At 52.4% G+C, this 27676-nt stretch overlaps 1 protein-coding gene across 2 annotated transcripts in view; it reads right to left on the bottom strand.

Moving 5' to 3' along the window:
• Positions 1-17698, bottom strand: part of CRTAC1 (cartilage acidic protein 1) — a 157758-nt gene extending 140060 nt beyond the window's left edge. For both annotated transcript variants that reach the window (XM_040624246.1, XM_040624245.1), the window contains exon 1: positions 17617-17698. In XM_040624246.1, coding sequence (XP_040480180.1) covers positions 17617-17640 — 24 coding nt within the window. In that variant the 5' untranslated portion in view covers positions 17641-17698. The remainder of the gene's footprint in view (positions 1-17616) is intronic.
• Positions 17699-27676: the final 9978 nt, after the last annotated feature.

Raw genomic sequence — 27676 nt, 5'->3', positions numbered from 1 at the left:
GATCTCCTAACCAAACAGCCCCAAGGAGGCACACGAGTGCCTTTCCCGCTGTTCACAGAGGCCATGACCATCCCGAGGCTGCCACCTTTTCATAACACCTGCCCTGAGCACAGTGTCTAAAACCACAGCCTGCGTGCGTCACACCCGATCACCCTTCTCCTGCTCTGCCTTTTCTATCTCTATAGCACCTATCACTACGTCATCTACTTACTCGTTATGCGGTTTATTGTCTGTCTCCCTTTGCTAGAAGGTAAGCTCCACCAGGGCAAGGATCGTTGTGTTTTGCCTCCTCGTGCACACCAAGCCAAGGATAGGGTCTGGCACATAATAGACACTCAACACATACTTGTGGAAGGAAGGAAGGAAGGGAGGGAGGAAGGGAGGAAGGGGTCAGGTATAAATACATTGGCATCTCCCATACTCTGAAGGAAAGATTGGGGGAATGAAGAAGATAACCACTCTCAAACAGTCCAGGGGTGGAGCGAGACCCCCATGGGTATCCCGGTCTAGAACAACAGGAGAGACAGCGAAGGATTATCTTTCTACGGGACATACCCCAGAGGTAGCCTGGAGGGAATCTGGGAATTGGCAGGTTCCTCTGGCCAAGGTCCCTCCCTAGGGCACCTGGCCATCATCTCCAGATCAGGAAGCAGTCAGTTAGGGAATGTGTTCCAGCAGGATCTGGCGGCGGCACATCATTCACTTGGAGAAATTAAACCATTGTGTGCGTGTTTTATTATAAATTAATTATGTATAATCCATTGTATAATTCATTATTATATCTCTAACATAACTCAGGGTGTTGCTGAGCAGCCTGGGGCCACGGGAGCTGGTGGCATGCACCCAGGAGACTGATGAGAATGGCCAAGGAGGTGGAAGGACTCCACCCTGCCTTTGCGTGAGCTACAGATGGCACCACCCGGAGACTCGCCTGCAGGCCTGCAATCAGAACTCACAGAGTGTTCTAAAGGCTCTGCTGGAGCGAGTCCCATGAAGCCTGAGCAGGTCCAGTCCTGCGGGCAAAGTGGTGCCTCCCTGCCTTCAGAAGGCAGCAGACCCCTTCTTGATGGAACCCTTCCTGCTGGCACACCAGTGCGTCTGGCAGCAAGAGCAAGGCTGAGTGAGGCTGATGTCTTAATGAACAGAGGATGCGAAGACTGACTCTCCATATGGAGACAGACGTTCTTGCCAGCAAAGGAGCTTGCCTCTGTTCAGGACCCAGAAACCCAAATGAAGGGCCCAGGCACTGCCTTCACAGTCAGACAGGATTCAGAAGCCTCCCTAACGCCTTGCTGGTGAGGCTGCGGAGAGACCCAGGGGCCGGGCTCCCACGGCAGGCAGGAACTAACCTCGGTGAGGCTTCCTGGGAAGGAGGCTCCTGCAGCGTGTGCATACGGCCCATGTCGGGTGTTGCGCCATCAAAGCGAGGTCAAGCCTAAATGACCGAGATGTCTGAACAAGACAGTATCTTCCACTGGGCTGTCTAATCACTGAAGGCAAACGCATCACTATGAGAGTTAAGCAACTCAGCAGGAAGTTTGGTTGGATAAAGGAAACTTATAATTGGATTAATGAGCAGCTGGTGGTAAAATGAGAAGCTATAGAGTATTTAATAACCAGTGTAGACATGCTGAAATGTGGGTTGGATCTGAAGGCCACTGGTCTTTTCAAGGTATGATCTCTATCGTAAGGACAGCAAATGAGTTTCAACTTGAGAGCCAGGTCCAATTCATTGGCAGTGGATTGAACGAGTACTGTGATCAGATTACAAGGCTTGCAATGGACAGAGAAAAGGAAAGTGGCACTGGGTATATCTTCTAGAAGCTAGTTAGTCCCTCCCAGGTACCATACCTGCAGTTTGGGTCACTGGCTCCAGGGAGGCAGGTCCAATCGGGATAACACAGAAGGTAAACAACCTTCTCTTTAGGTAACATCAGAATTCTGGAATAGGTTTCAGAAGCACATCACTACTGAAAAATACTGTAGAATAACTATTTTTTCTTAGATTGCACACTTAAGCAGGAAGCCTCAAAGTTCTTTAGAAGAGATTCATAACTTATAAAAGTAAACATCTGGTAGAAATTTTCTAATGAAGGCCATGAGGGACAAGAACCATGATCCAGTCTGTTGATTTTTACCTTTTCAGTGAAAAGGTGAACTTAAAAAAAAAAAAAAGATTATTTATTTATTTGAAAGAGGGAGACAGAGAGAGAGTGAGCAGGAGTTGGGGGAAGAGGGGCAGAGGGAGAGGGAGAAGCAGACTCCCTGCTGGGCAAGGAGCCCGACGCAGGGCTCAAACCCAGGACCCCAGGATCATGTCCTGAGCCGAAGGCAGATGCTTAACCGAATGAGCCACCCAGGTGCCCCACAAAAGTGAACTTATAATTAAAGGAGCCATATGAAAGAGGTAGCTGCTCTGTGGTAACCGTTTCCAGATAACCTAAAGCAAGATTACAAAATACGTATTACACCTAAGGGCTGACCTCTATTTGGCTTGGTGACCTTGAACAAGTCCACAGCCTTGTTGGGTCCCAGCTTTCTTCTCCAAAATGAGAGTTTGGGATAGACTCTGAGGGTCCTTTCTGCTCTAAAATTCTAGGATGAAATAAAGGATTTTTTTTTAGAAGCAGACCTTCAATAGTTTTTCTCTCCAGCTCCTTCTATAAACTTCAGACCAACCTGTGTGATTTTCCTTTCTGAGCACATTAAACATATTTTGAACAAAACAGCTTTTCGGCAGGGTTCTACAGTAGTTCCCCCACAGAGGCCAAGGCCAGAGAGGAATCAGCCATCATTAGTGTGGAATCTGAAATCACCCCACATGGACAGACCAGTGGACGGCCTTCCCAGCAGGGCAGAGGCGGGGGGGGGGGGGGGGGGGCAGGGAGAACATGTACTTTACATGTTATTCTTCTGCTACGTCAAGGGCACTCAGTGCACCCACCCGGGCTGCTCCGAACCAGCGGTGAGTTAGAGGGGAAGCTGTGAGCCTGTCTCCATGGCAGATCAGGAAACAACTGTGGTAAAGAAATTCAGGAAAAGTTCTGGAAAATATCCACCTTCTACTCTCAGGGCTCGTGTGAAAGAAATCATCAAAGGGCCTTTCTGTACCTTGACTACTCAGACTGGTTCTCAGACCAGCAGCCTCAACATCAGCTAGGAGTTTGTTAACAAGCAGGATCTTGGACCCCACCCCAGACCTTATAAATAAGAATACGCATTTTAATAAGATTTCCAGTGACGCAAATGCACGTTAAAGTTTGAGAAACACTGCTCAGCAGGAGCTGTACACGGGCATCACTGGGACAGTTTTTTAAAAATACTGTTGTCTGACAATGATTTCTTGGACATGACACCAAAAGCACACAGAACAAAAGAAAATATAGATAAAATGGATTACCTCAAAATTTGAAACTTTTGCACATCAAAGGACACTATCGACAGAGTGAAAAGACAACCCATAGAATGGGAGAAAATATTTGCAAATCCTATATCTGATAAGGGATTAATATCCAGAATATATAAAGAGTTCCTACAACTCAACAATAAAAAACAACCCAATTAAAAATGGGCAGGGGACGTGAATAGATACTTCTCCAAAGAAGGTATATACAAATGGCCAATAAATATGTGAAAAGATGTTCAACATCAGTAATCATTAGGGAAATGCAAATCAAAACTACAATAAGACACCACTCATAGCCATTAGGATGGATATAGTAAAAGAAAAAGAAAACCTGGAAGATGGCAGTCATTCGTGAAGATGTGGAGGACTAAGACCCTTGTCCACTGCTAGTGGTAATGTAAAATGGCGTAGCAACTGTGGAAAACCACTGTGCAGCAATTCCTCAAAAAAAAAATTCCAAATACAATTACCACGTGATCTGGCAATCCCACTTCCAGGTTTACACTGGAAAGTGTAAGAAGGGGCTCAAACAGAGACTCGTACACCCATGTTCATAGCAGCATTATTCACAATAGTCAAAAAGTGCAAGCAGCCCAAGAGTCCATCGACAGCTGAATGGTAAACAAGATGTGGTCTATACGTAGGATGGAATATTATAACCTTTAAAAAGGAAGACAGTTCTGACACACGCTATGACATGGATGAACCATGAAGATATGGTGCTGAGTGAAATAAGCCAGTCACAAAAGACATATACTCTATAATTCCACTTATGTGCAGTACCCAGAGCAGTCTCATTCACAAGCACAGAAAATCGTGTTTGTCAGGGGCTGATGGGGGGAGGGGGATGGGGGAGTTCGTGTTTAATGGAGACGGAGCTTCAGTGTGGGAAGATGACAAAGTCTGGAGATGGATGGTGGTGATGTTTGCACACCAGTGTGGATGTGCTCAATGTCACTGAACCGTGCACTTAAAAATGGCGAACATGGCAAATGTAGAGACCAGATGTCTGGTCTCACACCGAGATATTCTCACTTAACTGCCGTAGGGTGCAGCAGGGGCGCATCAGAGTTCTAAAAGCTCCCCCATGTGATTATAACATGTTGCAAAATTTACGAAATGCTGTTCTATACCAGTGCTTCTCAAACTTTAATGTGTATGCGAATCATCTGGTGGTCTCGTTCAAGTGCAGATTCTGAGTCCCTAGACCTGCAGTAGGGTCCAGCGTTTCCTATTTCTAACAAGTTCCCAGGTGATGCCAATGGTCTACAAGTTACACACTGAACACAAGATTCCGTACCACAGCTCCCAGTCGAGAAACCTGGCTATATACTGCAGTGAAGGTGTGAGGTTAGCTCAGGAACCGGCTTCTCTGACTCTAGGTTTAAGGAGCTGAAATCAATCGAAGGTTACGCAATCCTCAGGGCTGTAGACTGAGTTTATCCTTATACGCTCAAAGTCCTCGCCGTCTTCAGCTCCAAGTTAAATTACCATACTCACTGTGAAGTGACAAAGAAGGATTCTGATTCCAGTCTTTCCAAAAAAGTGAGAAGGGAAGGGATGGAACCGGAAGGGGGGTCATGTCGAGGAGAAAAGGGATGGCTATCATCAAATGCTACAGCTACAGAAAACGGGGTACGGGCAGGAATTTGCAGGCTAAGACAGAGACGCATGCCAATGTGTTCTTAAGAACCATCATAGCGCCTGGTACTAGCTGGTGCTCAATTAATATTTGTTAAGTGTGCAAAGGAATATGTCCAAATGGTAATGTGAATCAGCAGAAATTGCTTGCAACTTGTCATACAGTTATTTAAGAACTGTTCTTTCCCTCCAGCGAGGGTTCTCCAACTGTACCATGCTTACAAATCACCTGAGGATCTTGGTAGAAGGCACCGTCCGGTTTGGTAGGTCTGGGGTGGGGCCTCAGTTTCTGCGCGCTCACACAGTGTCACGTGACGCCTCTGCCGCTGGTCCGTAGACTTCACTTTTAGTAGCAAGGCTCTATCTAGACCGATGGTTCTAAACCCCAGCTGGCCAAGAGACTCACCTGGGAGTTTTTAGAAATATGATGGGGCCCAGGTCCTTCACCCAGTTTCTGGCTGAACTGGTCTGGGCTGGGGCTTGGGTGCTGTGTATTTTGAGAAGCTCCCCAGATGACGCTGATGGGAGGCCCAGGTTGAGAACCACTGCTCCAGCCTCATGGTCCTCAGAGACCTGGGAGTGTAAGCTACAGTCTGCTTTAAAGGGAAAAATGTTTCTACTCCTAAAATTCCTCACCAGCTTGTCGTAGTATCTGAAGAAACCCTACTTAGCTAGAGAATGTCACAGGAAGAGGTGAGATAGGGAGTTTGGGGAAGAAAGCCGAGCAGCCTGGCACTACGTGAAGCGGAAGGGCCGCCGGCACCTGGAGTGACCTCACATTGTACATGGCTGACCTGAGACACCTCCTGTCACACCACTGTGAACATCTGAATCTTCTGGGAGAGCGTGGAGAAGTTAAACATAGAATCAGAAAGTAGGTTGAACTGAAATTTTTTGTTTTCTCGAATGCTTGGGCATGAAACGCCTACTACGTATTCGAGCACTCTGAGCGGTACAGAGTCGGAGGTTAAGCATGTAGGTGCAAGGGGAGGACATCCAGGGCCGAGCAGCCTGGAGGAGGCGAGGTTAACCGCCGAAGGCAGAGCTTGGGCCGAGGGGTGCAGGGCCAGAGCAGCCGGTGCCTCCGTAGGGAATGTGGGCTGCTTCTGCAGGGGAGGTGTGGGGAGGGGGCAAAGAGGGGTCTGGCTTAACAAGGGCAAGGGATGGTAGGACTTGTGGTTCAGGCAGTGAGTAGACTTGCTTTGTAATAATAATTAAAAAAAAAATCTATAAGCAAACTTCTTGAACAATCTTCAGTAGGATAAAAAGAGGGGGAAAAAAACCCAAAGCCTGGAGTCAGGGACCTGGGTTTGGTTCTCACTCCCCCCTCCCCCCGCCCCAATCAACTACATAGTGACCTTGGGCATGTTCCTCCATCGTTCAGATCTTCTGTGTCATCATCTGTAATGTGGGAAGCAGAGGACACACCAGGGTTTCAAGGGTGAGGTGAGCTAGTGGACACCTGTTGGGGCCAGGCCGGGCAGCGCTCACTGCTTGTCTCCTTTCTTTCCACACGGGTAGTGTTAGGTCTCATAGTCTTTAGACATTGGCTGTGGGTCGGGTCACATGCAGCCAAACTCAGTTTTCTGTGGCCTTGGGACTTTCCTGAATTGGGTCTGAAAGCTGGTAACCAAGCAACCTAGATCTCGGAGTGGGGTCAGGCAGCTGTGGGGAGAGGCTTCCAGGGCAATTTCCAGGGCAAGCAGTTCTTTAGCAATTATCGAAAGAGCCAAGGACACCACCCCGCGCTCTCACAAAAGCAAGAGCCCAGATGCTTCAGATGTTGAGAATAAGCAGGGAGCACAGACCCTTTCCAGACACTGTAGGGGGGCAGAGTCTCACTCTACAAAAGAGCCCCAAATGCTTCAGAAGTTAGAAACGAGCAGGGAGCACGGACCCTTTCCAGACACCGTAGGGGCAGAGACTCTGGGGAGAAAGGCAGCGGCAGGAGCGCTCCGCCCCGCAGGGGCTGAGCCCCACGCAGGAGTGCCTGGAACTAAAGGCATCTTTGCGGAAGAGCTCCCAGAAGTTGTCTGGGTTCATTCACCCACCGCGACACTCCCCGGGGACCCTGTACCAGCCTGGGATTCTACTCTCAGCGCTGGGGTCACAGGGAGAAAGCCCGTCAACATCTGCAGTACAGGGTGAGGGGTGCTGTGGAGGAGGGAGCCAAAGAGCTAGCTAAAGGAGCTGGGGGGCGGGGCTGGGAGCTGGGAATGCTTCCTTAGAGGTAGGGGGGTGTCGCTGCAAGTTAAGTGCAAGGATGCTAAGAAGGCAGCTGGACAGGAGAGGCAGGAGGGAAGGAAGAGCATCCAGAGAGCAGTGGAGGACCTGGCTGTCACCCCAACCTGCCCTTCCAGCATTGCCTATGTAAGGCCCCGCTCCCTGGGTCAGGAGTGGGGAGGAGCCGTTTATTTCCCACTCCTGAGGTTTCCATCCAGAGGACCTTCCACTTGACTAGAGCAGTGGTTCTCAACTGGGGGCAATTTTGCTCCCCTACCTGCCCCCTGGGATACCTGTCAATGTCTGGAGACATTTCCCGTGGTCACAACCAGGGAAGGGAATGCTATTGGCATCTAGAGGGTGGAGACCAGGGATGCTGCCAGACTTCCTACCATGCACAGGACAGCCAGCAAAACAAGGAAGTCTCTAGGCCAAAGCATTAAGAGTGTGAGACTGAGAGCTTCCAGTCCCAGGGCCACATTCCTGGCCTCCCTCCTTCCCCCAGGTCCTCCTCCTGAGGGCTGCAGCTGGGACTCACAGATTGCTCAGTGTGCAACAACTGCGCAGGACAGCCCTTTCTGGACCTGCCTCCCTGCAGAGGCCAGTCTCTGCCACATGCTGAGGCTCAGCCCTTCCCCCACCCGCAGCGAGAGCTGCACTGGGAGGTGCCCCACAGACCCCACTCTGAAACCGGGCCTTCCAAACAGCCATATCTGTAACGATGGTGTCTGAGGTCTGCCTCCCTCCTCCCTTCGCCCTCCCCCTTTCTCTCTCTCAGTTGGTCCTGAACCTCAGTAGGGAAGGGGGATGCTGTTCACTGGGCTCCTTCAAACCTCAACACTGTCACTCAGTTTGGAAATCTGGTATCACAATCGGTTCTTCCTCCTTCCTCACCACCGCGGGATCACCGCGTCCACTCTGCTCTATGAATATTTCTCAGGAGTGCCCAGTCTTTCCATCCCCGCTGCTGGAGACTTGCCTCTCCTTCTCTCCCCTGAACAGTGGCAACACTTATTAACTGCCCCCTTCCTCTCACCTCACCCACTTCCACATGCCTGTGGGAGCTCTGTTTCTAATCTCAGAACGGATCACCTCTCTCTTCAGCTTAATTCATAGGACTCCGTACACAGGCAAACAGGTGTTCACCACAATTTCATGTAACAAGTCCTATAGGAGGAATGGGTGGTAATAGTCACACTTACCTACCCCCGACTGGGTGCCAGGCACTACTCTCGCCCTTTGCTTAGATGGTCTCTTTCAGTCCTCATGGTAACTTCGTGAGGGAGGTTTTACTATGGACCCCATTTCATAGATGAGGAAACTAAGGCATAGAGAGGTTAAGGAACCTCCTAAAGGTCACAAAGCTAGTGTGTGGAGGAGCCAGATTTGGTGTCTAAGCACACTGGCTCCGGCTGGCATTCTTGGACGTTCCACGGGACACATCCTCTCACTATACTGAACTTGTCTTACAGCAAGTGAGGTGGAAACACAGTGGAACAGAGGGGCAAACACCTCTGCCTGGGGGAGCTGGGGGAGGCCCAAGGGAGGGGTGGCGGCGAGCTGACCAAGGGGACAAGGTGGAGGAAGTGTCCTGGGCTGCGGGGCCAGCATGGCGTGTGGACGAGCAGGCCTGTGTTGTGCAATGAGGCTCTGCGTGGCTGGAGCACAGGATGGGGCAGGACGACCTCTGCGAAGGAGGGTGGAAAAGAGGGGCAGCCTGGTGAGCCACAGCAGCCAGAGGCTTGGGGAACCCCCGGGCTAGAGGGGTGTGTTAGAAAGACCCCTATAGCTGTGGGGTGTGGAGAAGCCATGGGAGGGTGTGGCTGGAAGCTGGGATGCCAGCTGGGAAGCAAACACTGGGCCTGGTGGGAGAGAAAGCTGGAGGTCTGGAGGGGCCTTTCCCTCGGCCATTTATTCGCTAACATCCCCATGCACCCACACCGTGGCAGGCCCTGTGCCCAACGCCGGGAGAACAGCTGGGAACAAATAAAGGCCTTGCCCCATGGAGTATATGGAGTATAATTTCCGAGGCCTCCGTCAGGGGAGTCTCTCCACCTTGTGTCTGTCCTGGTCCTCTGCATCGCCAAATGCTAGACCTTCTGCACCTCACCAGCCCCAGCGGCCACCACGTCCTCTGCATCTTCCCCGGCACCCAGAAAGTACAAGGCTTCCTCCTCTTTCCTGGACTCACAGACAGAGAGCAGACCTGCTCCTGTTCCGGAAAAGGCAGATGCAAACTCAGGGGCCCCTGGCAAGGAGGTGCCCCAGACACCGGCAGGCTAATGAAACGGGGTCACTGAAAGTGAGCAGACAGGTGGCGTCTCCCAGCCCAGTGCACGAGGCAAATGAAATGAGATGATGCCTGTTCCGTGCTGAGCGCAGTGCCCGGCCAACACGAAGCCCGTACATGGCAGGGGAGAGAGAGTGCGATCGCGCTAAGACCACGGCTAACCACTATCTGTGGGATGGAGGAACCTGGGCCCACTAGGTACTCCCCTTCCAGGAGCAGTGGCCAAAAGTTGAATGGAACGCCTGGGACTGTCAGACTTTGAGGAATAGGCTTGCTTCTGTGACTAATTTGTCCAGGGAGCCCAGCGGAGTTCGTTGACTTCTTCAGTACTGCTTTCGAAACACAGGACTCCTCAATTTACTGACATACACACACGCGTACTCAGTTAGGAGACGCCCGTGGGCCAGTTTGGAAGACACCTGAGGCCTGGCTCCTAAGGAGCTTGCCGCCTACCAGCGGTGAGACACATGCAGACGGGTAAGCTCCGAGCAGCAACAGGGGCAAAGTGCAGAGGCAGCCCGGGGAAGGGAGGGGTTGGCTAGGCACGCGGGTGAGAAGGTCAGGGAGAGACGGAGAACGGAGATTCATTCCGCGGGAGCTGCATCCCAGGGGGACCTGCGGACCCTGGCGTGGCTGGGACACAGTGTGGTACCCTCGGTGAATGCAGCGGTGGCTGGAATGCGGTGCCTGGGCTGTGGCAGGCAGGGTGCAGGAGAAGGCGGGGTCGGCAGCTGGGCCTGTAGAGTCTGCCAGCTCGGCCAAGGTAAGGAGCCGGACTCACATCTCGGGAGGGAGTTTGAAGCGGGCTACAAGATAAGCCAGGCATTGTAGAAAGAGCGTCTTAGATTTGGGGCAGCTGTGTGCAGGACAGACAGCGCCTCTGGAGAGTGAGTGGGAGTCCCACAGAAGGGGTGTGGGCATCCTGGGGCAGTGGAGTCGTGTGACACTGGACGACCTCCAAAGTGCTCTTCCAGGCCTAGGAGTCTACGGGTCAGGGTTTGTTGTTGTTTTTTCCCCCCTAAATCACTTAAAACGCATTAACGGACCTTGCTGTTTAGAAGCATGCCCTGGGGAATCTTTCTGTGAAGCAGTGATTCACTCCCTAGTCCATCTTCAGTGGAAATCCAAAATATCATCTATTCTCTCAGCTGAAAGCGAGGCAAACCTGCGCTGAGCTTCCTGGCAGCCTGGGGGGAAGGAGAAAGGAAGGGGAGAGAGCACCCAGAGGGGGGTAAAGAGAAAGAGAACCCGGGCCTTGCTCAGGGCTCAGAGCTGGCCACCGTCTCATAGGGTGGGCCCTGGCTGGGCTCCTCGACCCCTGCTTGAGTAGTGGGACCTTGAGGTTTCTAGAGCCCTCTGGGAAGAAGGACCCAGAAGGAAAACTGGCCTCACTGATCCAGGCCAGTCTGGAGATCCACTTTCATACCAAGAGCCACCTCTGCCCCAGAACGGCCCCCTGCATTTGCTTATTTATCCACCCCCAAGTACCCACTGAGCTCTTCGACGTGCCAAGCACCACACTAGGCACGGAGTCCATGGCTGAGAACAAAAGACACAGGGCCTCCCCTGACACTGCTTACAAGACAGTGTTTCTTCTTCTCAGGGACTCTTGTGTCCCCACTGCCAAAGCCTCCTTGGACATACATAGCTTCTCCGATACAGCTGCATGGCTATGATCTCCAAGGAAGAGTCTGTTCTTAGAAACCGGGATGAAAGGGAATGTGACATCACTTAGACAACGTGTCTGCAGGTGATGGAAAGGGCCTGTCTGCTTAGCTCCTCTCCTACAGGGCCAGACCAGGGTGTAACCTGATCCTCTCCGAGAGACTCAAGTGACTTCCTACCTCCAGCCCTGAGCACATGAAAGGCGAGACCAGAGATGGGCCTTCGGTGAGAAACACCAACGGAGGCTGCTCCCACCAGTCGTGCAAGAGCTCCTCTGCCCATGCAGGCCGGGATTGGGCTCCGGGGCCTGTTCCCCGTCCAGACAGCTGGGTCGGGATTTGTCTGACATGAGAGACATCGAAATAGGGTAGGGCAGAGATGCCGCGGGAGAACCTCCGCTTGGGGGCTGCTCTCCAGGCAGGTAGAGGCTGCCGTGAGGGAGGAAGTCCCCGCGGTCCCTCCCCTGGTCAAAGGGACAGCCTGAGCTCGGCAGTGATTCCTGTGACCTTGTTACTTCACTTGTTGGGTGCAAAGATAACAGTGACTAGAAACAACGGGAAGGGTCATTCTATACACTCTCTGCGCTTGCTAATTAAAGTGATATGTCAAAACGTCCCTTGGAAGAGATCTTTAAGAATATGTCTGTTAAGTAAACAAGGTTTTACTAATTAATGATACGCCTTCCCATCCCTCCGTGAAGTTCCTTGCAGGACTTCCCTGTGCCAGGAGGGCTGAGCAGGAGAGTGAAGTTGCCACCTCCCCTTCCCGGAGGGAGTGGGGACAAATCCAATCGCTCGTCATTTGTGGAGCTATCAGTTTCTCCTCCGGATGTTGATCAGATTTCCTGGGCTGGAACCAACTTACAGGGCCAGGGTACTGGAATTTTTCCAAGAAGAAACGCTTTGCTTCTTACGAAGTCAACATGATTTCTTTCAAGGAAAATTTTTGTCCTTTTTTTTTTTTTTTTAAGTGGCTAGGGTTTTTTTTTTTTTTTTTTTTTTTAAATGATGGCTAGGGTTTTTGAAGGGCAAATCTTTGGACTTTTCTCTAAAGATAATGATTACGATATACTTATTTGCTAAGACCACCCCCCCCACCGCTACACACACACACACACACACACACACACACACACTCACTCAGAGAGGCATGGGGGTGGGGGGATGATGCACCCAGTATTACACAATGAGTCAGTGGCACAGCCAGAAATAGAACTTTCCTAACTCCCAAATTCTTAATAATAGCAATATTAATAATAGTCTCTTTATAATTTTCCAAGTGTTTTCACAGCTCACATTTAATCTTCACAACATCTTTGAAACAGTTTGGATAAGTCGGTCTCAGCAAATAGGAGATCTGAGTTCCAGACCAGCTTGGCCACTTGCTTGTAGTAGGACCCTCACTAGTCTTTCCACCGCTGCAGATCCTAGTGTCCTGAGCTGTGAAATGGGGGAGCTGGATGAGGGCACTTCTGAAATCCCTCCCACCTCCAGCATGCTACGACTCTGTGGGGTGATGCTCCAGCCCAGGTTTCTCAGCCCTGGCACTGTTGACATATTAGGCCAGACAATTTTTCTTTGGGGGGGGGCTGTCCTACATATGGTAGGGTGTCTAGCCTCATCCCTGGCCTCAACCCACTAGAAGCTAGCAGCACTCCCGAGCCCAGTGGTGACAACCAAAGATGTCTCCAGACACTGCCGGATGACTGGGGGGCAATGCAGACCCTCTAGTCACTGCCAAGGGATTTCAATAAGGTCAAGATCATGAGTGGTTCAGTGGCAAAAGGTCTTCCTGTCCCCAAACCCTCCACACCTCTCTACTTTTCCAATGTAGCCTCCAAGTTCTTTGCAGCTTCTCATTTCTTAAATGCCCTAAGTGGTCCAGGGTGTGTTTGGTGTGATAATGAACCAATCGATTTCATACTTTTTCCTAAGCAGAGTTCACAGGTTTATGTCCCCTAAGCAACCAGCCAGGCTCCCCAGAAATCCCTCATGGAGCCCCGGCTGGCCTGGAAGCCTGTATCTGCAGCCTGCAGGAGGCTCGGTGAGCACGGATTTGTCAGCACTCTTAAATCACTGGGCTCCGAGGAAGGCTTCTCCCAGCACAAAGATCCTTCCTTAGGAATCAATAGCTCAGGGCCCTACATCACATTCAGAATTATCCTGGGACCTGTAAAATTTCTTTTCCCCAAGTATGGCAGAAGCCCCAAATGAAAACCCCAAGGTAGGGGAAGGAAGAAGGTGAGGAGGGAGCCCTGCCAGGAAGGCCTTGTCCATCAGCCCAGATGCTTCTGTGAGCGGAGGCTGATGTGCAAACCTGGACACTCAGCCTCGCTCGCTTGGAAAAGGAAGAATCAGTGTGGTTCCCAGTGATCCCGCAATAATATCCCCTTCCAGCTGAATACCTCCTTACATCTCGCCAAGGGCAGAGGCATGTTAAAGACTATCTTCCTTGATCTTCACTATCCTACCCTTATCACAGGGTTGCCAGCTTCACTGTTTTGCAAAGAAGGAAACTGAGGCATGCAGAGGTCAGGCAGTTTGTCCAAGATCTCTAAGCCAGTAAGTGGGGGGAGCCAGATTCTAAGCCCGTGTCCTTTCTATTACACTGGGCTGCCTTCCCAACGAGAGTAGGGTAAGGAAGGGTCAGCCATCTAGTGGGGCTCATGAAAAGGGCGACTTCTTGTTTTCTCAGGGTCTAATGCCACATCTCAAACTCTACGTCCTCTCCCCATTCAACCAAAAATCCAGAGATCCTGTGCTCTAGCCATATTTCGTGTAATAATAATATTCCTCTCCTTAACCAGACTAGATCAAGCCTTGGGAATGCAGGCACATTTCTTCAGCTAGAACCAGGAGCTGGCACCCATCTCAAGCACAGCCCCTCACAACCCCACTTCCTAAAGGAGGGGACTGCTGCTCTCTGGTGGTCCACATAATCTTACTACCTCCCTCCTCCCCCTGAAGACTAAGACCCAACTTGCCTGTGAGCCTGAAGGAGAAGAGGAAACTCGAGCATCTTCCCTGGCAACAAGCATCCCTTGGGTGAGCTTTAGGGACAGAAGACGATCTGGCTCTCCGGATTCTGGCTTGGCAGCACTGGTTCCTCCTGAGAGTCACCACCGAGTCTGCTGAGGCTCCGAGGGGACCCCAGAGGAGCTCTATGCCATGTGCCAAGGAACAGGGTGGGGAGAGGAAACAGAGAGGCGGCCCACAGGCCACTCGGCAAGCCTCCTTCCCAAGGCCCAGCTCAGATGTCGACAGTCAGACTCACAGAACAGAAAAAGGGCAGTGGAAGTGGTAATATCTTCCAGGTCACCCAAGGAGCCCTAACATGAGGATTTTGCAAAAACAGAACATCCTACACTCTGTCCTTGAGCGGGGAGCAGCAAAGATGGGGAAGTGGGCAAGTAATGGTTGGGAACTCTCACTCAGGATCTGAGTAATGGAGGTGCCACAGGCAGTAGTGTGATGCAGGACAGGGAGAGCCTATGCCAGCATGCCCTAGTGAGAGAAAGAAAGAGCTCTGGTCTGGCTTCTGAGACCACAGCGAGGGACTGGGCGCTTCCGATTCCTACATGCATGAACTGAGAACCAGAGTTGCTTTGTTTCTGCCTAAAAGACTTCTTGGAATAACGAGATAAGATAGTGGACGGAAGGGAAAAAGCAATTCGGAATTTCTATTACCTGTGTATGTACATTACAAGACCTTTACCTGCTCCTCGCTCTGAATAATTGATTTGAAGGAAATTTTCCCAAATTTACTAAATTTATTAATTTACCAATGTCAGCAATTATGAATACCTAGTGTGCTGAGAACACACGTCCATCTCCATAGTAAAGAAGAAGCAGGTCACAGGATTGGAAAGAGCCCTGTGTAGAGAACCGGGAATCCTGAGACCTAGTCCAATGTCTTCCACCAAATAGTCATGTGACCTTGGGCCAGACACTTGCCCTGACTGGGCCTCAGCTTTCTCGAAATATGTAAATTATGTATGCATGTGAGTGTTGGGGATGGGATGAGGTTGGACTAGGTGCTCTTCAAGGATCCTCCCTTCTAGCCCTAATGTTCTTGGACTCCATGAGCTCCTAACGAATTCAAAGGACCCACCAGAGCCGAGTCCAAAGGAGTGACCTCTGAGAGCAGGTGGGACTGAGCACTGCGCGCACCTGCCCCATTGCACCTGAGATCGCAGGACCACCTAACGTCCGGGAAGCCTGTGGTAGCAGAGCTCCCATCATGAAGGTGAGGTCTGGGGGCTGTGGCCCGGGCTTGCCCAAAGTGTTTAGTTACCATGGTCAGTAAAGGGCAAGAAGTGGGAAAGTCGTGGTCTTGAGCTGGGTGCCTTTTGCGCCCCCTACTGGACACCAAGGAGCCTGCTCCACCTTTAACCTTCCATCACCTAGGCAGGCAGCAAGAAGATTGAGAACAGGAGACTGCCATAAGCACTTTCATAGTACTGCCTTTGTGGCCCATGGTCCTCTTTCCACAATGGTCTAGGTTTGACTCCCTAGTATGACACAGGCGTTTGGTGCACACATTCACAGGGACACTCCCGTGCAGCGATAGGACGTCTTAAGCAAACGTCAAGGTGCCAAGTAATAAACATCAGGGTTCACAAGGCCAGCTGCAGCACAGATGGACAGAAGGGAAGAAAGAGAAACAAGCAGGTATCTCGCTGCACAAATCCCCAGTGGAGAGAAGGTGTAGGGAAACGCAGCAGAAAAATGTTGACTGCAGGCAGAGGATGGGGCTGGGTTTGGGGGTATGGATTGATAACCCCCATAGAAGATCTCCAGGCTGAAGCAGCTACCCTAGGAGTTCAAAACCCCCACCGTGTTCACAAATGGGGTACAGGTGAAGGATACACCCCAACTGAGCAACATGCCTTTGACCTTCTCCAGAGTCCATTACGCCAACTGGAAGTCAGAATATTCTAATTGTGGTCCACTGTGCCAGCATCAAGACCCTAAACTCCCTTCATTGCTTCTTAAATTGACTTTAGGAGCTGCTGCCAGGATGATGTTCTTAAGTCAGAAGGAGAGAAAATGCTTCCTCAAGAGCTATATTGGAAGAACCGCTATATTGGAAGAACCGCCATGTTCCCACTTTTCCATCCTCCATCTCCCCTCCCTCATGGCCGAGAGTGAGGTACAGCATGACTCTGAATTCACTCTGATTCAGTCTTGGGTATCTCCAGCCCCAAGTCATCAGGGTAAAAAAGTCTCCCATCAGTAGAGATTCTCTTCCCCGGTGAGTTCTCCCCTGATTCCTGACAGCACTACAGAGCTGTCCCCTATTCTTGGAACCCTTTTCCCTTCTTTTCCATCTGGCTTCACTTGGGAAGTCCTGCACCCATCCCAGAAGACATCTCAAGTGTGACTCAAGAATGTGTCCTGCCTGGAGAGCTGAAGCACCTCCTGGGACACGCAGAAGCCACACTAGGTGCACACCCCGCCACCACCACCAGCAATATTCATTAGTCATCCCGGAGGAAGGGGAGTGCCCCCTCCCAACCCCAGGAGCATTCCCCGACCACTCTGGAAGGTTCCCATCCAGGCTGGGATGACTTTGGATTCTTGAGTTGGTTTCTGCAGAAACGGGACTAACCAGAGCTCCCAACTACTGTACTGCGAAGAGGCGCGCTGCATTGTCGGGCATGCCCCCAAGCCTGGCCTGCTGCCCCATCAAAGCCTCCATGTGCCCCCACGGGCGGAGGAAGACCCCGGCTCCCCCGGAATGCCTGAAGCTGGTTTGCCCGAGACAGGCTGCGAGCGAGGAGACCACACCTCGGTCCAGCAAAGGCAGCGGGCAGCTAAGCTGCTCGCGGGGCTAGCTCCCGGAGCTCTCTGCCACCCAGCGCTGTGCCTAGGAGCTCGGCTTCCCCGGGGAAGAAGCGCCAGCTCCCTGGGGCTCTTCCCCATGCTGGCAGCATGGTCACCCGATCGAGGCCAGTAGCTTCCCCGGCCCGAGGCTGAGCCCCGCTGGGTGACTCTCAAATACCCCCGGCACATCCCTCCTCATCCGCTCCGCCCCCCTCGCAGCCCCAGTGCCCCCTCCCCAAACGGCTGACCTCCAGCGCGCCCCCAGCACCTTCCCCGCCAGCTGGGCGGGCTGTGGTCCGCACAGCTCCGCTCCCACCTCTCCTCCATCCCCAGCCCCGCGCACGCCTAGCCCCCAGCCCGCGGGGGAGGCTCGGCACGCCAGTCGGGTCCTGCGCCTCTCGGCAAGTTGGCGGCACAGCCGCCGCCGCCGCCTTCCGCGACGGTGTCCGTCTTCCCGGTTCCCCGGCGGCGTCCCCGCCATCCCTGCGGGCGGGTCGGGAGGGGCGCGCAGGGCGGGAGAAACTTTCTCCGCCTGAGGGAGTGGGGGCACGGGAGCGGGTACTCACGCCGAGGTCAGCGCTCGGAGCCATCTTCGGGCTCTTTCTGCCCCACCGCCTGGGGGCGTCGGAGCGCGGGCGCTCGCTGCCGCCGCCGCCGCCGCCGCCGCCTTCCAGCTCCCAGCCCCGGTCCCGGGCTGGCCTCGAGCCTCCCGCCCCGCCACCGCTCGCTCGCTTTATACAACTCCACTCGAGCGCGCCCGGGCTTATGTAAAGGCTGGCGGAGACCCGCAGCCAATGGCGCGGCCGCTGGAGCTGGGGGCCCCGGGCGGGGGGCGCCCGCGCGGCCAATCGCGGCGCGGGGAGCCCGGGCAGCCGGTGGGGGAGGGGACGCCTCCCCGCGCTGATTTAGGAGCGGGGATTGCGGTGGCAGCAGCCGGCAGCCGGGCCGGCCCGGCGCGGCGGGCGCTGGGGTGGGCGGCGGCGCAGGCGGCGGCGAGGGCGGGTGCCCCCCGCACCCCGCCGCTGCGTCGCGTAACCTTCAGGAGGCAGCGGGGCCTGGCGAGGAGGGGCGAGGCGAGGGCGCCTGGCGGGGCGCTGGGGGCCCCGGGCCGGCTGGAAGCGAGGGTCCCTCGGGAGGAAGAGCCGAGAAGAAAGGCCAGAGGGAGGGGAGGGAGGCGAGCCCAGGGTCCCCGTGGCAACCCCAGCGCGCAGTGCCGAGGGTGGCGGCGCGGGCGGCGGTGCTGCCTTGCCTTTTCCCCCGCAGATAGCGATCTGGCGTCGCCGGGCCGGGCCGGAGCGGCCGCGCGAGGCGCGCTGATGGAGAGATTTCGCCCTGAGGAGCGAGCGCCGAGCCGATCTTTATCCGGCCTGGGAACGTGTCCGAGCGCCTCCCGGGGACTGCTCAGTATGGAGAGCTTCGCTTCGCAACGGCTCTAGAGGGCGGGGAGCGGGCGAGCACAGCTCCGAGAGCAGGCGCGGCGGCAGAGGCGGCGGCGGGCCGCGTCCCCTCCTTCCCCTCCTCCTCCGGCCTCAGCCCGCCGCGGGCAGTGCCCCCACCCACCCCGCCGTGCCCCCGCCCCAGCAACGCCGGGGCTGAGCTTAATCTGGGGTCCCCCAGTAGGCCCACCGGCTCTGGTCTTTCCAGCCTCCCTCACGGCTCTGTTCACAGGTCCTGCTAACCCCCTCCTCGATCCCCCATCCCGCTGCAGGGGCCGGGATGGTCTCAGCCTCCCCGGACCAGGGGACACGCGGGCCAAGCTTGGGAAGAACGCGCTAGGTCAGCAGTGCCCAAAATACCCGTGTACTGGGCAGGAAACGGGCCCAGATCGATAACACTCTGAAGACAAGTCCTTTGTTTTGCGCCTAGAATAGAGCCTGGCACAGAGTAGGCGCTCAGTGAGGATTTAGTAAATGAATTGTGAGCTTCCTTGAGTAAAGTCTTTGGGTTTCAGAAAGTTGGGGCATGCACAGGGCGCTGGAAGAGAAAGACTTGGGGATGCGCCATCGGAGACCAAGGGAACTAGGACTGTTTTCCCATCTATTGATGACTTTGTGACCGTCCCTCTGGCTTCTGGGCACTTAACTCTTAAAATGATTCCAATGTTTTTTTTATTTTGTTTTGTTTTGTTTTGTTTTGTTTTGTTTTGTTTTGTTTTTTAATGGAGGCGCCCTGCCAACTAGCCCCTGGCCCCAGTTATCCCCAGATTTAAAGCAGAACTACCAAGCCTACTTTGGTCGTTTTCAGGTCTCTGTGATCAACCTCTGGAAAGAAAGAGCTAAGCATAGGCAGTCTTTCTATATTTTTGGCCCTGGAACTAACTCAGGTTCTTAGTCATTTGAGGGTCGTGGACCCTTTTGAGAATCTTGCAAAAACTATTGAATCCTTCTTCTAGAAAAATATACAAACACACGCAAGCACATCTCCGAATATCACCTCATGATCATTAGGGATCTCAAGTCTTTCCTGGGGCTCTGCCCAATGTCAACCTGTTTCTCTAGGGGTCTACGGTGGTGGCTTATAATCATTTCCCTTTGGGCGATCAAAAGAACCCTTTTGAAACTTCCAAGATTCTGGTTAATGTTATGGGTTTGTTTCTCAGAAAAATGCTCTTTCATATACTCGTATACATGTTGCCATGCAAAGTTAGGGGGTTCATGGATCCTTAAAACTTAATCTAAGATCCCAAATTAAGAACCTTCACTTAGCAGCAAATAAACTCTGCCCAAGGACACACCCGATTCCCCGCTCTTCCCATAAGAAGTCCAGTCTGCTCTGCAACCTGCTGCATCATTACCCTCACCGTGTTCAGAGGGCATCTGAGTCATATGGTGATGGCCCTGGCACCTGAGAGGCCATCTCCACACTTGTTTCTGCATCTTGGTCCCCACCATCCTCTTCGTGTGGAGATAAGTTGCAGGTTGTCATGTTCTGTCTGATCAACGAGCATCCTTTAGCCAGGAACTCCAACTCAGGGAGATAGCAAGTGACTGGTGATTAACCAGTTTCACTCAATCCCAAGCACCTGAGCACATCTTTCTTGGTTTTTGTTCTCACCTCTCTCTGCCGGCGAAGCTGTGAGCAGCAGCCCCAGCTGTGGAGCCTCACCTCACCTAAACCCGACAGATTTAGTAACCAGTGCAGTAATTATCAGCATTAGCCATCCAGATGTGAATAGACTGCACAAAACAGCTCTATAATGATGTCACACTTTCCTGCGGCTAGCCAAGTAAGGGTGTAACAGACCAGAGGTGCTGGGGAAGGACAGAGAAATGCAGGAAATGACGGAGACATTCTTTCCAGGAAGTTCTCCAGGGAATGCAATCTGGTTTCTGCACTTGAACTTGTCAGGGTTGAGCCAGTGGGCCAGGGACCTGGTACTATAATTTTGAATTCTTTTAATGTCCTCCATGTCCATTCACTCAGTTCATGTCTGTGTCCACTGAGAGTCCAGCCCTGCCCTGCGTGTTTCGTTGTAAGCATCTTGCACTCACGAACTGCCCAGACACACCCTGCTTTCTTGGGACACATGCACATATTATGGACTGAATTTGCTAGCCCCCCTCCTCCCCAATTCATATGTGACTGTATTTGGAGACAGAGCCTTTAAGGAGGTAATCAAGGTTAAATGAGGTCACAGGGTAGAACCCTAATCCTTAGGATTGGTGTCCTTACAAGAAAATAAAGAAACACTGGCGGCTTCCCTCTCTCTCTGCACATGGACAGAAGAAAGGTCATATGAGGACACAGACAGAAGTGGCCATCTGTAAGCCAAGGAGAGAGGCCTCTGAGGAGACCAAACCTGCCGGCTCCTTGATCTGGGATTTCCAGCCTCCAAGTGTGAGAAAATGAATTTCTGTTGTCTAAGCCATCCGGTGTGGCGTTTTCAACTCACTCTTTACCTGATCCAGCCTGTTCAGTCTCCTCCCAATACCCTGACTCCAGCCTTTTCCACTCTAGTGAAGTTTCTCTCCATATCATCCTCCCACAAACCTTGTCCATTCTTATCTGGGACACTTGCCTAAGATGTTTTCTCATCTTCTGACACCCAAACTGAGTCTCACCTCCCACTCCACCTTCCCAAACTGCTCTGGCCAGTGAGCTTTGCCTTTCTGGCTCTCTTGCTAGTCAGCAACATCTTAGCACTCTATTATGCACATTGTTCCGTTTTCTAATTATTTCTTATACGTAAAACTTGGCCATCCTACCAGAATGGAAGCCCCTTTAAGTCCGGAGTTTGTACCTTACACTTGACCATTTCAATGGAAGCCAGCATGAAACTGGGCACGGAGTGACCACACCATGTTTGCTGATTAATTTATTCCAACTAAACACGCTTACTTTAAAAAATACCAGAGAGGTTTGTGGCACTTCCTTTTGTAAAAGCTCAAGACATTTCATGTGTGTCATGTCAGTTATCTTGAAAGCCTATTGGAGCAGGGGCTCTTGGAAACCAGTTCCCCCCTATAGTTCAGCCTCAGGCAGGTTCCACAAGTCACTTAGAGTCAAACCAAGTCAGCCCTTCTTCCTCCACATCAGAAGATTTCTTATCCTTGCCTTCCTTGTCACCCCCACGATCCACCTGGCTGTCTTCTCATTCTCCAGATGCAAAGAAAGGCCAGGGAATCTCAGATCGTAGAGATGCTTCTGTTCCAACAGATCTTTTGCAAAAGAACAGAAAGGTTGCCACCGTTCCTCAGGCTCTTATCTGAAATCCTGGAGGCCAAAGGGGTTTTAGAATTCAGAAAGGTACCCTCCATTCTGAGACGTCCCAGTGAGGTCTTGGGCAGCATCTCTTAACAGGACCCATGACTATTTCTGCAGTAAAAAGATGAATGTTCTCATGAAGCAGGTGTGAGGATAAAGTCGCTTCACACCCGGTCAGGTCAGGTTTTGTCACCAGATGAGTTTTGGCACCAAACCCGCAAGCAAAACAAAATAAAACAAAAATGCACCTCTTGACTTTCAGAGATTTGAGAACTTGGAATTGCAGATGAGGGATTGTGGAATTAGTCTTGGTCTTCCCTAAAGAAATAAATGTTTTTGTGAGGCTGTGGGAAGGCAGCAGTCGTAGCCAATGAGAAACCGTAATACGTGCAAGAAGTGAGGAGTGGGAGGGAGAGTGAGGACGTAGCCCCTTCTCAAGCCGACCTATCCCGCACTCAAGTCCCTTTCTGCTAAGGAACACGTAGTTATCGGACGGCTGGTGGGTTTCAGATGCACTTGTGTTAACAGTGGCTTACAAGTGACAGAGGCACAGAATGGACCCAGGAGGGGAGACAAGTAGGGGTGAAGGTGCAGAAGCTCTTGTAGAGAAGCCATGAACCGTGGCGGACTTGCAGCTGGCCAGAGAGAGCTCATTCAGAGCAGCTTAGAACGGAAGTGCATGCCACAGGAAACTTCTCCAGGTAGAGAGAGGGCAGACCTGGAAAGGGAGACTAGAAAAAGGAGAACATTATGGAATCCTAGAAAAGCTAGTTAGAAAGGTCAGGGCCTAAAATGTTAGGGCTGGAGGGAGCCCGGAAGCGATGCTGTAGGCAGACACCTGACAGCCATGGTATTCTGTTACCTACGTGGCCCGGGTGCTTTGAAGTTTTCCCACACTGTGGTGGGATGGCTTTTCAATCTGAGGGGCTGGCTGAGAGTATGACTCAGAGACAAGGCAAGGCCCTGGTGAACCCCTGAGTGCTCAGCTTTCTATCCCTGCTTGAGATGCCCAGCCAGCAATACCTTTCATGGCCAGGGGGCTCCCTGGAGCCCAAGGTCAGCAGCAGGAAAGCTTCATCTTGAATCTTAAGGCTAGCCTTGTGCTGACCTTGGTCCTGCTTTGTCTTTGCTCCAGGTCCTAGTATCTGCTACCACCTTTTTCTTCTGACCGAGCTCTGTCTGGTACTCCCAGCTCCAGTAAGTAGGTCTCTGTCTCATTCTCCCATTCTGGTACCCAAGTACATGACCCAGGTTTTCAGGGACTAGGATTCTGGGGTCTGGATACTTTACTTCCCTCCCTGTGGCTGAGTCTTTACCACCTGCTGCCTCATATCCCTGATATTAACTGCCTTCTTGAGCCTCTGCCTCATGCCAGCTTCCTTTGACAGTGACCCAACCTGGCCTCACTTCCTCCTCCCACCAGCTGCCAAGACCTCCCAAGATCCTGGCCCTGCCTTGGTGGGCAGGTCTTGATCCGGTTCCAGCCACTCCTGGCCTGGCATATCCAGCTGCCAACCCAGCCAGGTCTCTGACAGACATGAACTCATGGTCATGGTTTAAAGAAGAAGAATAAAAATGCTTTCACAAGTGGGGAGTGGAAGCAGGCATTTTTCTAGCAGCAAGTGCCAGGGCGCTTCTGGGCTAGAGGTGCCTATCCAGTTCCATCCCAAAGTAAGAGAGAAATGGGTGAAAGTGAACAGGAGAGGAAGGTGACCAGGAAGGAGTAAATAAAATGAGGGAAAGAATCAGGAGGAGAGAGAAAGGGAAGGGAGGATGTTGGGAGAGGAAGCAATGGGTGGAGGAGAATGTTTCTAGTCTGTTTTGAATGTGTAAACTGAACGTGAAGATCTTGTCATCCACAAAGAGTCAAGTATTGACACAAAAGAAGATGGAAAGGGTAATTGTGTGGGAAGAGAGGGAGATCAGGAAGGAGGAAGGGAGGAGCCATAGGGAAAAGAGGGGAAGGAGGGAGGAGCCAGACCATTCAGAGAGGAGGTGGGTTAGATAGAGGGCTGACAAGAACAGGTGGACAAGAGTGGAAGGCATCTGGGAAAAGGAATTCATGTTTGAAACATGCAGGGGGCATTATTTCTGATGACTCCGTCGTGATTGAATTAACCAGGGTTTTTTTGCGTACTCCCCTCCCCCACCGCTCTCTCTGCACCTCTTGGTTCTTTCCTGATTTGTCCGAAAACTCTATCCTCATCTTGACACCCCATTTCATTAAAGATAGAATGGGTTTCTCACAGATTCAGTTTCAGGGTCTGGAGGTATTATTATGAACTGCCAGATGCGAGGGTAAAATGAGGACAACAAAAACGATTATAAGGCTTTTATAAGGAACACATGAGAGAACGTGTGCACAGCGCTTAGCCGAGCGCCTGGTACCTAGTGAGTGTCCCAGAAATGGTGACTGTTGTCATTCTTCTCTTTCCTCCAGTCTCTGTGCACAACCTGCCACCTCCACCTGCCTGTCCTTCCTTTGAAATGCCCCTCACTTTCATCTCTTTCTCCTCACACCCAGACCTCTAGCACCCCACTCTATCTGGAGGTACCCCTGTTTTCACACTCTCCCCACCCAATAGCTAGTAATCCTCTCAGTGTGTGCAGAACTTTACAGAATTAAAAAAAAAAATCCACCTGGACACTTAGGATGCGGTAGACACAAGTGACGGCTCAAAGGGTGGGTGGCCTGCCCGACCTGGCACGGCTGACGAGAGGCAGAGCCGGGTGCGCATTTAAGTCGCTTGGGCATTGTCTACTGTCCACAGAGTCAAGCGAGTCATTGCTTTTTTTGTAGAAACCTGGCTTTATGTTTCCCATAAACCTCTTTACGGCCTGGCCCACAAGAGGCCCTCAACCAGCATCAGATGAGTCACTCCTTCCAGGGACCCAAAGAGGCGCGCGGGGTCACCCTTGGCTCAGTCCCACCCCTGTGCTGGAAGGCTCCCCTCCATTTCAACGTCGCTCTGCTCACACTTCAGAGGCAAGAGCCCAGCCCCGACCCAGGGCCACGCGCACGGTGGCTGAAGGCTGACCAGAAGCAAAGCCAACATTCCCCACGCTGGTGAGCGAGGGGAAAACCGTGAGGAATTATGGTTGTTTAAGTGTAGCTCAAACTAGCAGAGAGTAAAAGCAACTCCGTGCTCACTGCAACAGAAAGGAATTGAGATTTCATGAAAAGAAGGCTTTCTTCTCCGGGAGAGTTGTGAGATGTCAGAACCAGATTCCTGCAGAGGTTGTGGAAACGGCTCCCCTGGAAGTCTTTAAGAGCCCAGCGCAATCCGCTCTCCAGCGAGGTGGCTACACCAGCTGCGTGGAAGGCTGGGGCACAGGCAGCGGGGAGCTTCAGGACATCTCAGGAGGCCTGCGAACCCTCAAAGGCAGGGCCGGGGGGCTGGGGCAGGGAGGGGGAGGGCAGGCCCCAGGGAGGCAGGGGGCCAGAGGGTCAGGCCACAGGCACAGCAGTAACAACGCGGAGTTCTGAGGGGAGAGCCCCGCAGGCGGGCTGTTGTCTGTCCAATTACTGCCTGCTGGCTGGGGCCGCGGAGCGCGGCAGCGGGGAGGGAGGGAGCTCATTCTGGACCCTCAGGAGTTGATTGGACGCAGCCAGACAAAGGCCAAGTATTCTACCAAAGTAAAGCAGGGTGCCAAGGCTGGCCCCCTACAGTATGAAATGCAAATAATGAAACCTGAAGAGGGTACTTTCACCAGCTCCTTAAACAGGGATGTCTGGGGGAGGATTCCAGGACCACAGATTACCCCAGGTAAAAGCGCCACATCTTCCTGGAGGACCCATTTTTACTGGAAGATGTGCTAGGGGCAGGGGGCAAGAGGAGGTATGGTAGGTAATTTAGCTGCTAAGAAATGGAAAATACACTTTTCATTTTGATAAATCTAGATAGATCACGGAGTTGAATGCAAAATTGTGCGTGCATCCTTTAGACAAAAGACCTTCCAGACTTCCTGTTGGGTGAGATCCACCCCCCACCCCCACCCCGGGGGTGGGGGTGGGGAGTAAGGCTTTCTTCTGCTTTGAGACTACCTTGGCAGTCAAGTTTTACCAGGGCTGCTTTAGTATTTACGAAGCATTGTCTCCTGCACTACCTCATCGGGATATCCAACATGCATTTAAGCGCTTTCTGTGGGCCGGGCACTATGCCCTTTATGACAGAGAAGTGGGTATTTATATTTTCCCTGTAGTGGAGTTGAGGAAACAGGCCCAGAGAGAGGGAGCGATCCCTCCCCCTCAACAAGATGCTCATATGGCAAAGGAGGCTTAGGAGTGTGGGTGCTCTTTTCTGGTATGCTGAGCCTCTTCCATCGTACCCTCCGCCCTTCCCCATCACGCCGCCGTCCTCCCCCACCTGTTCCCTGTCAAGAGCACACAGCACTCACAGCCAGGTGCCCCCTCTGAAGAGCCTTCCAGGCAGGAGGGACAGGTCCAGGGCAAATGGCGAGCCCAGGAAATACAGCTGGTGTCTGTGCCTTTTCTCCTGCCTGTGACGATGGCATGCTCTGCACACATTTACGGATAAGGACATTAGCACAGAGACACCAACACCCCCAGGTCACAGGCAGAGCATCCAATTCCTAAGCTGGGCCGGAGGAGTTCCGGCTCAGTGCATAGCCCAGGGGCTTCTGGGATGTGACCAATTCACTGCACAGTGAGGGATGGATGGGTCACAGCCAGCATTTATTCAGGGCTTGTTAGGTGTGGGCTCTGTGTTAGGCCAGGGGGAGAACAAAGATGAATGAGTCCTTCTCTGCCTTCAAGGAGCTTACAATACAGCGGGGAATTGATGCCGAACTCATGCGGAAAGAGATGGGGAATAGGAACGGGCTGGGGAGATGAGGCCAGCAGGTGATGCCCCTCCTCCTTCATCAAATGTAAGGCAGGAGAGGTTTCCCTGGCTTGGTTACTGGGCACCTTCCCTCCCCATCTCTACTGGAACTCTCCCCTCTCTCTGCTCGCTCACAGTCTTCCGGGAGCTCACTGCCTGTCACAGGTTCCCCAGCAGGCACCAGGACCAAAGCCACCGTGGCCCGTGTTCATAAGCTGATCGACCTCCATGGAGCTTTACGAACGCTAACAAGCACACGTCGAGGCTGCTCCTGCATGTGCTGGCGCTGCTCATGTGCTTTTACTGCTCCAGGCATCCCTACGCGCCTGTGAGGCCAATTCTTATGCCCATTTTACAGATGAAAAAGCTGAGGTAAGGTAAGCAGCAAGCAAGGGGCAAAGCTGGGACAGACACTCAGGTACATTTTAGACAGCCATTCCACACACAGTACCTCACTTGGACCTCCCGATGACCCCATGGTAGCGGTAGATGGCGAGATTAGGACCCAGAATGAGCAAATGTACTGCCAAGATCAGCTGGTCTGCAGAGGAAGTAGAGACCAGAATCCAGGTCTGACTCTTAGCCTGGTATTCTTTCCATTACATTTTGTTGCTGAAATCAGAAAGTATTCCCTGTACATTTCCAGGAACCTTCTGCCCAACCAGGCTTTGCCTCCTAAGGGTCTTTGCCCTTTCCTAATGGTGAGAACAGGACCAGGCACTGGTGAAACTTGAAAGACTGCCACCTGGTGGTATCCTGAGTGGTGGCGGCTGAAAGGGGCCCAGGGCTTTGAGGGGTGGCCTTGGGGGTCTGTGATAAGAAGTCTGCAGTAGGAGAAGTCGGAACTTATTGACCACCCAGTGTATGTCAGGGCCTCTGCTAAAAACAGGGAATGGTTTCCGTCACTTCTTTCTCCCATTAGCCGTGTGAGGTTGGTCCTATTGACAGTCACCCCCGTTTCAAAGTTGAGGACGCTGAGGCTCAGAAGTTAATAACCTGCTCAAGGTTCTTCTGCTGGTAAATCTTAAAGCTGGTATTCAAATCCAGCTCTGTCTGACCTCAACCTCAGGGACTGCTT

This window comes from Ursus maritimus, unplaced genomic scaffold (genome assembly GCF_017311325.1).
Source record: "Ursus maritimus isolate PB19 unplaced genomic scaffold, ASM1731132v1 scaffold_7, whole genome shotgun sequence".
Lineage (NCBI taxonomy): Eukaryota > Metazoa > Chordata > Mammalia > Carnivora > Ursidae > Ursus > Ursus maritimus.
The sequence above is the reverse complement of the archived record's forward strand: the minus strand, read 5'-3'. Positions and strand labels throughout refer to the sequence as shown.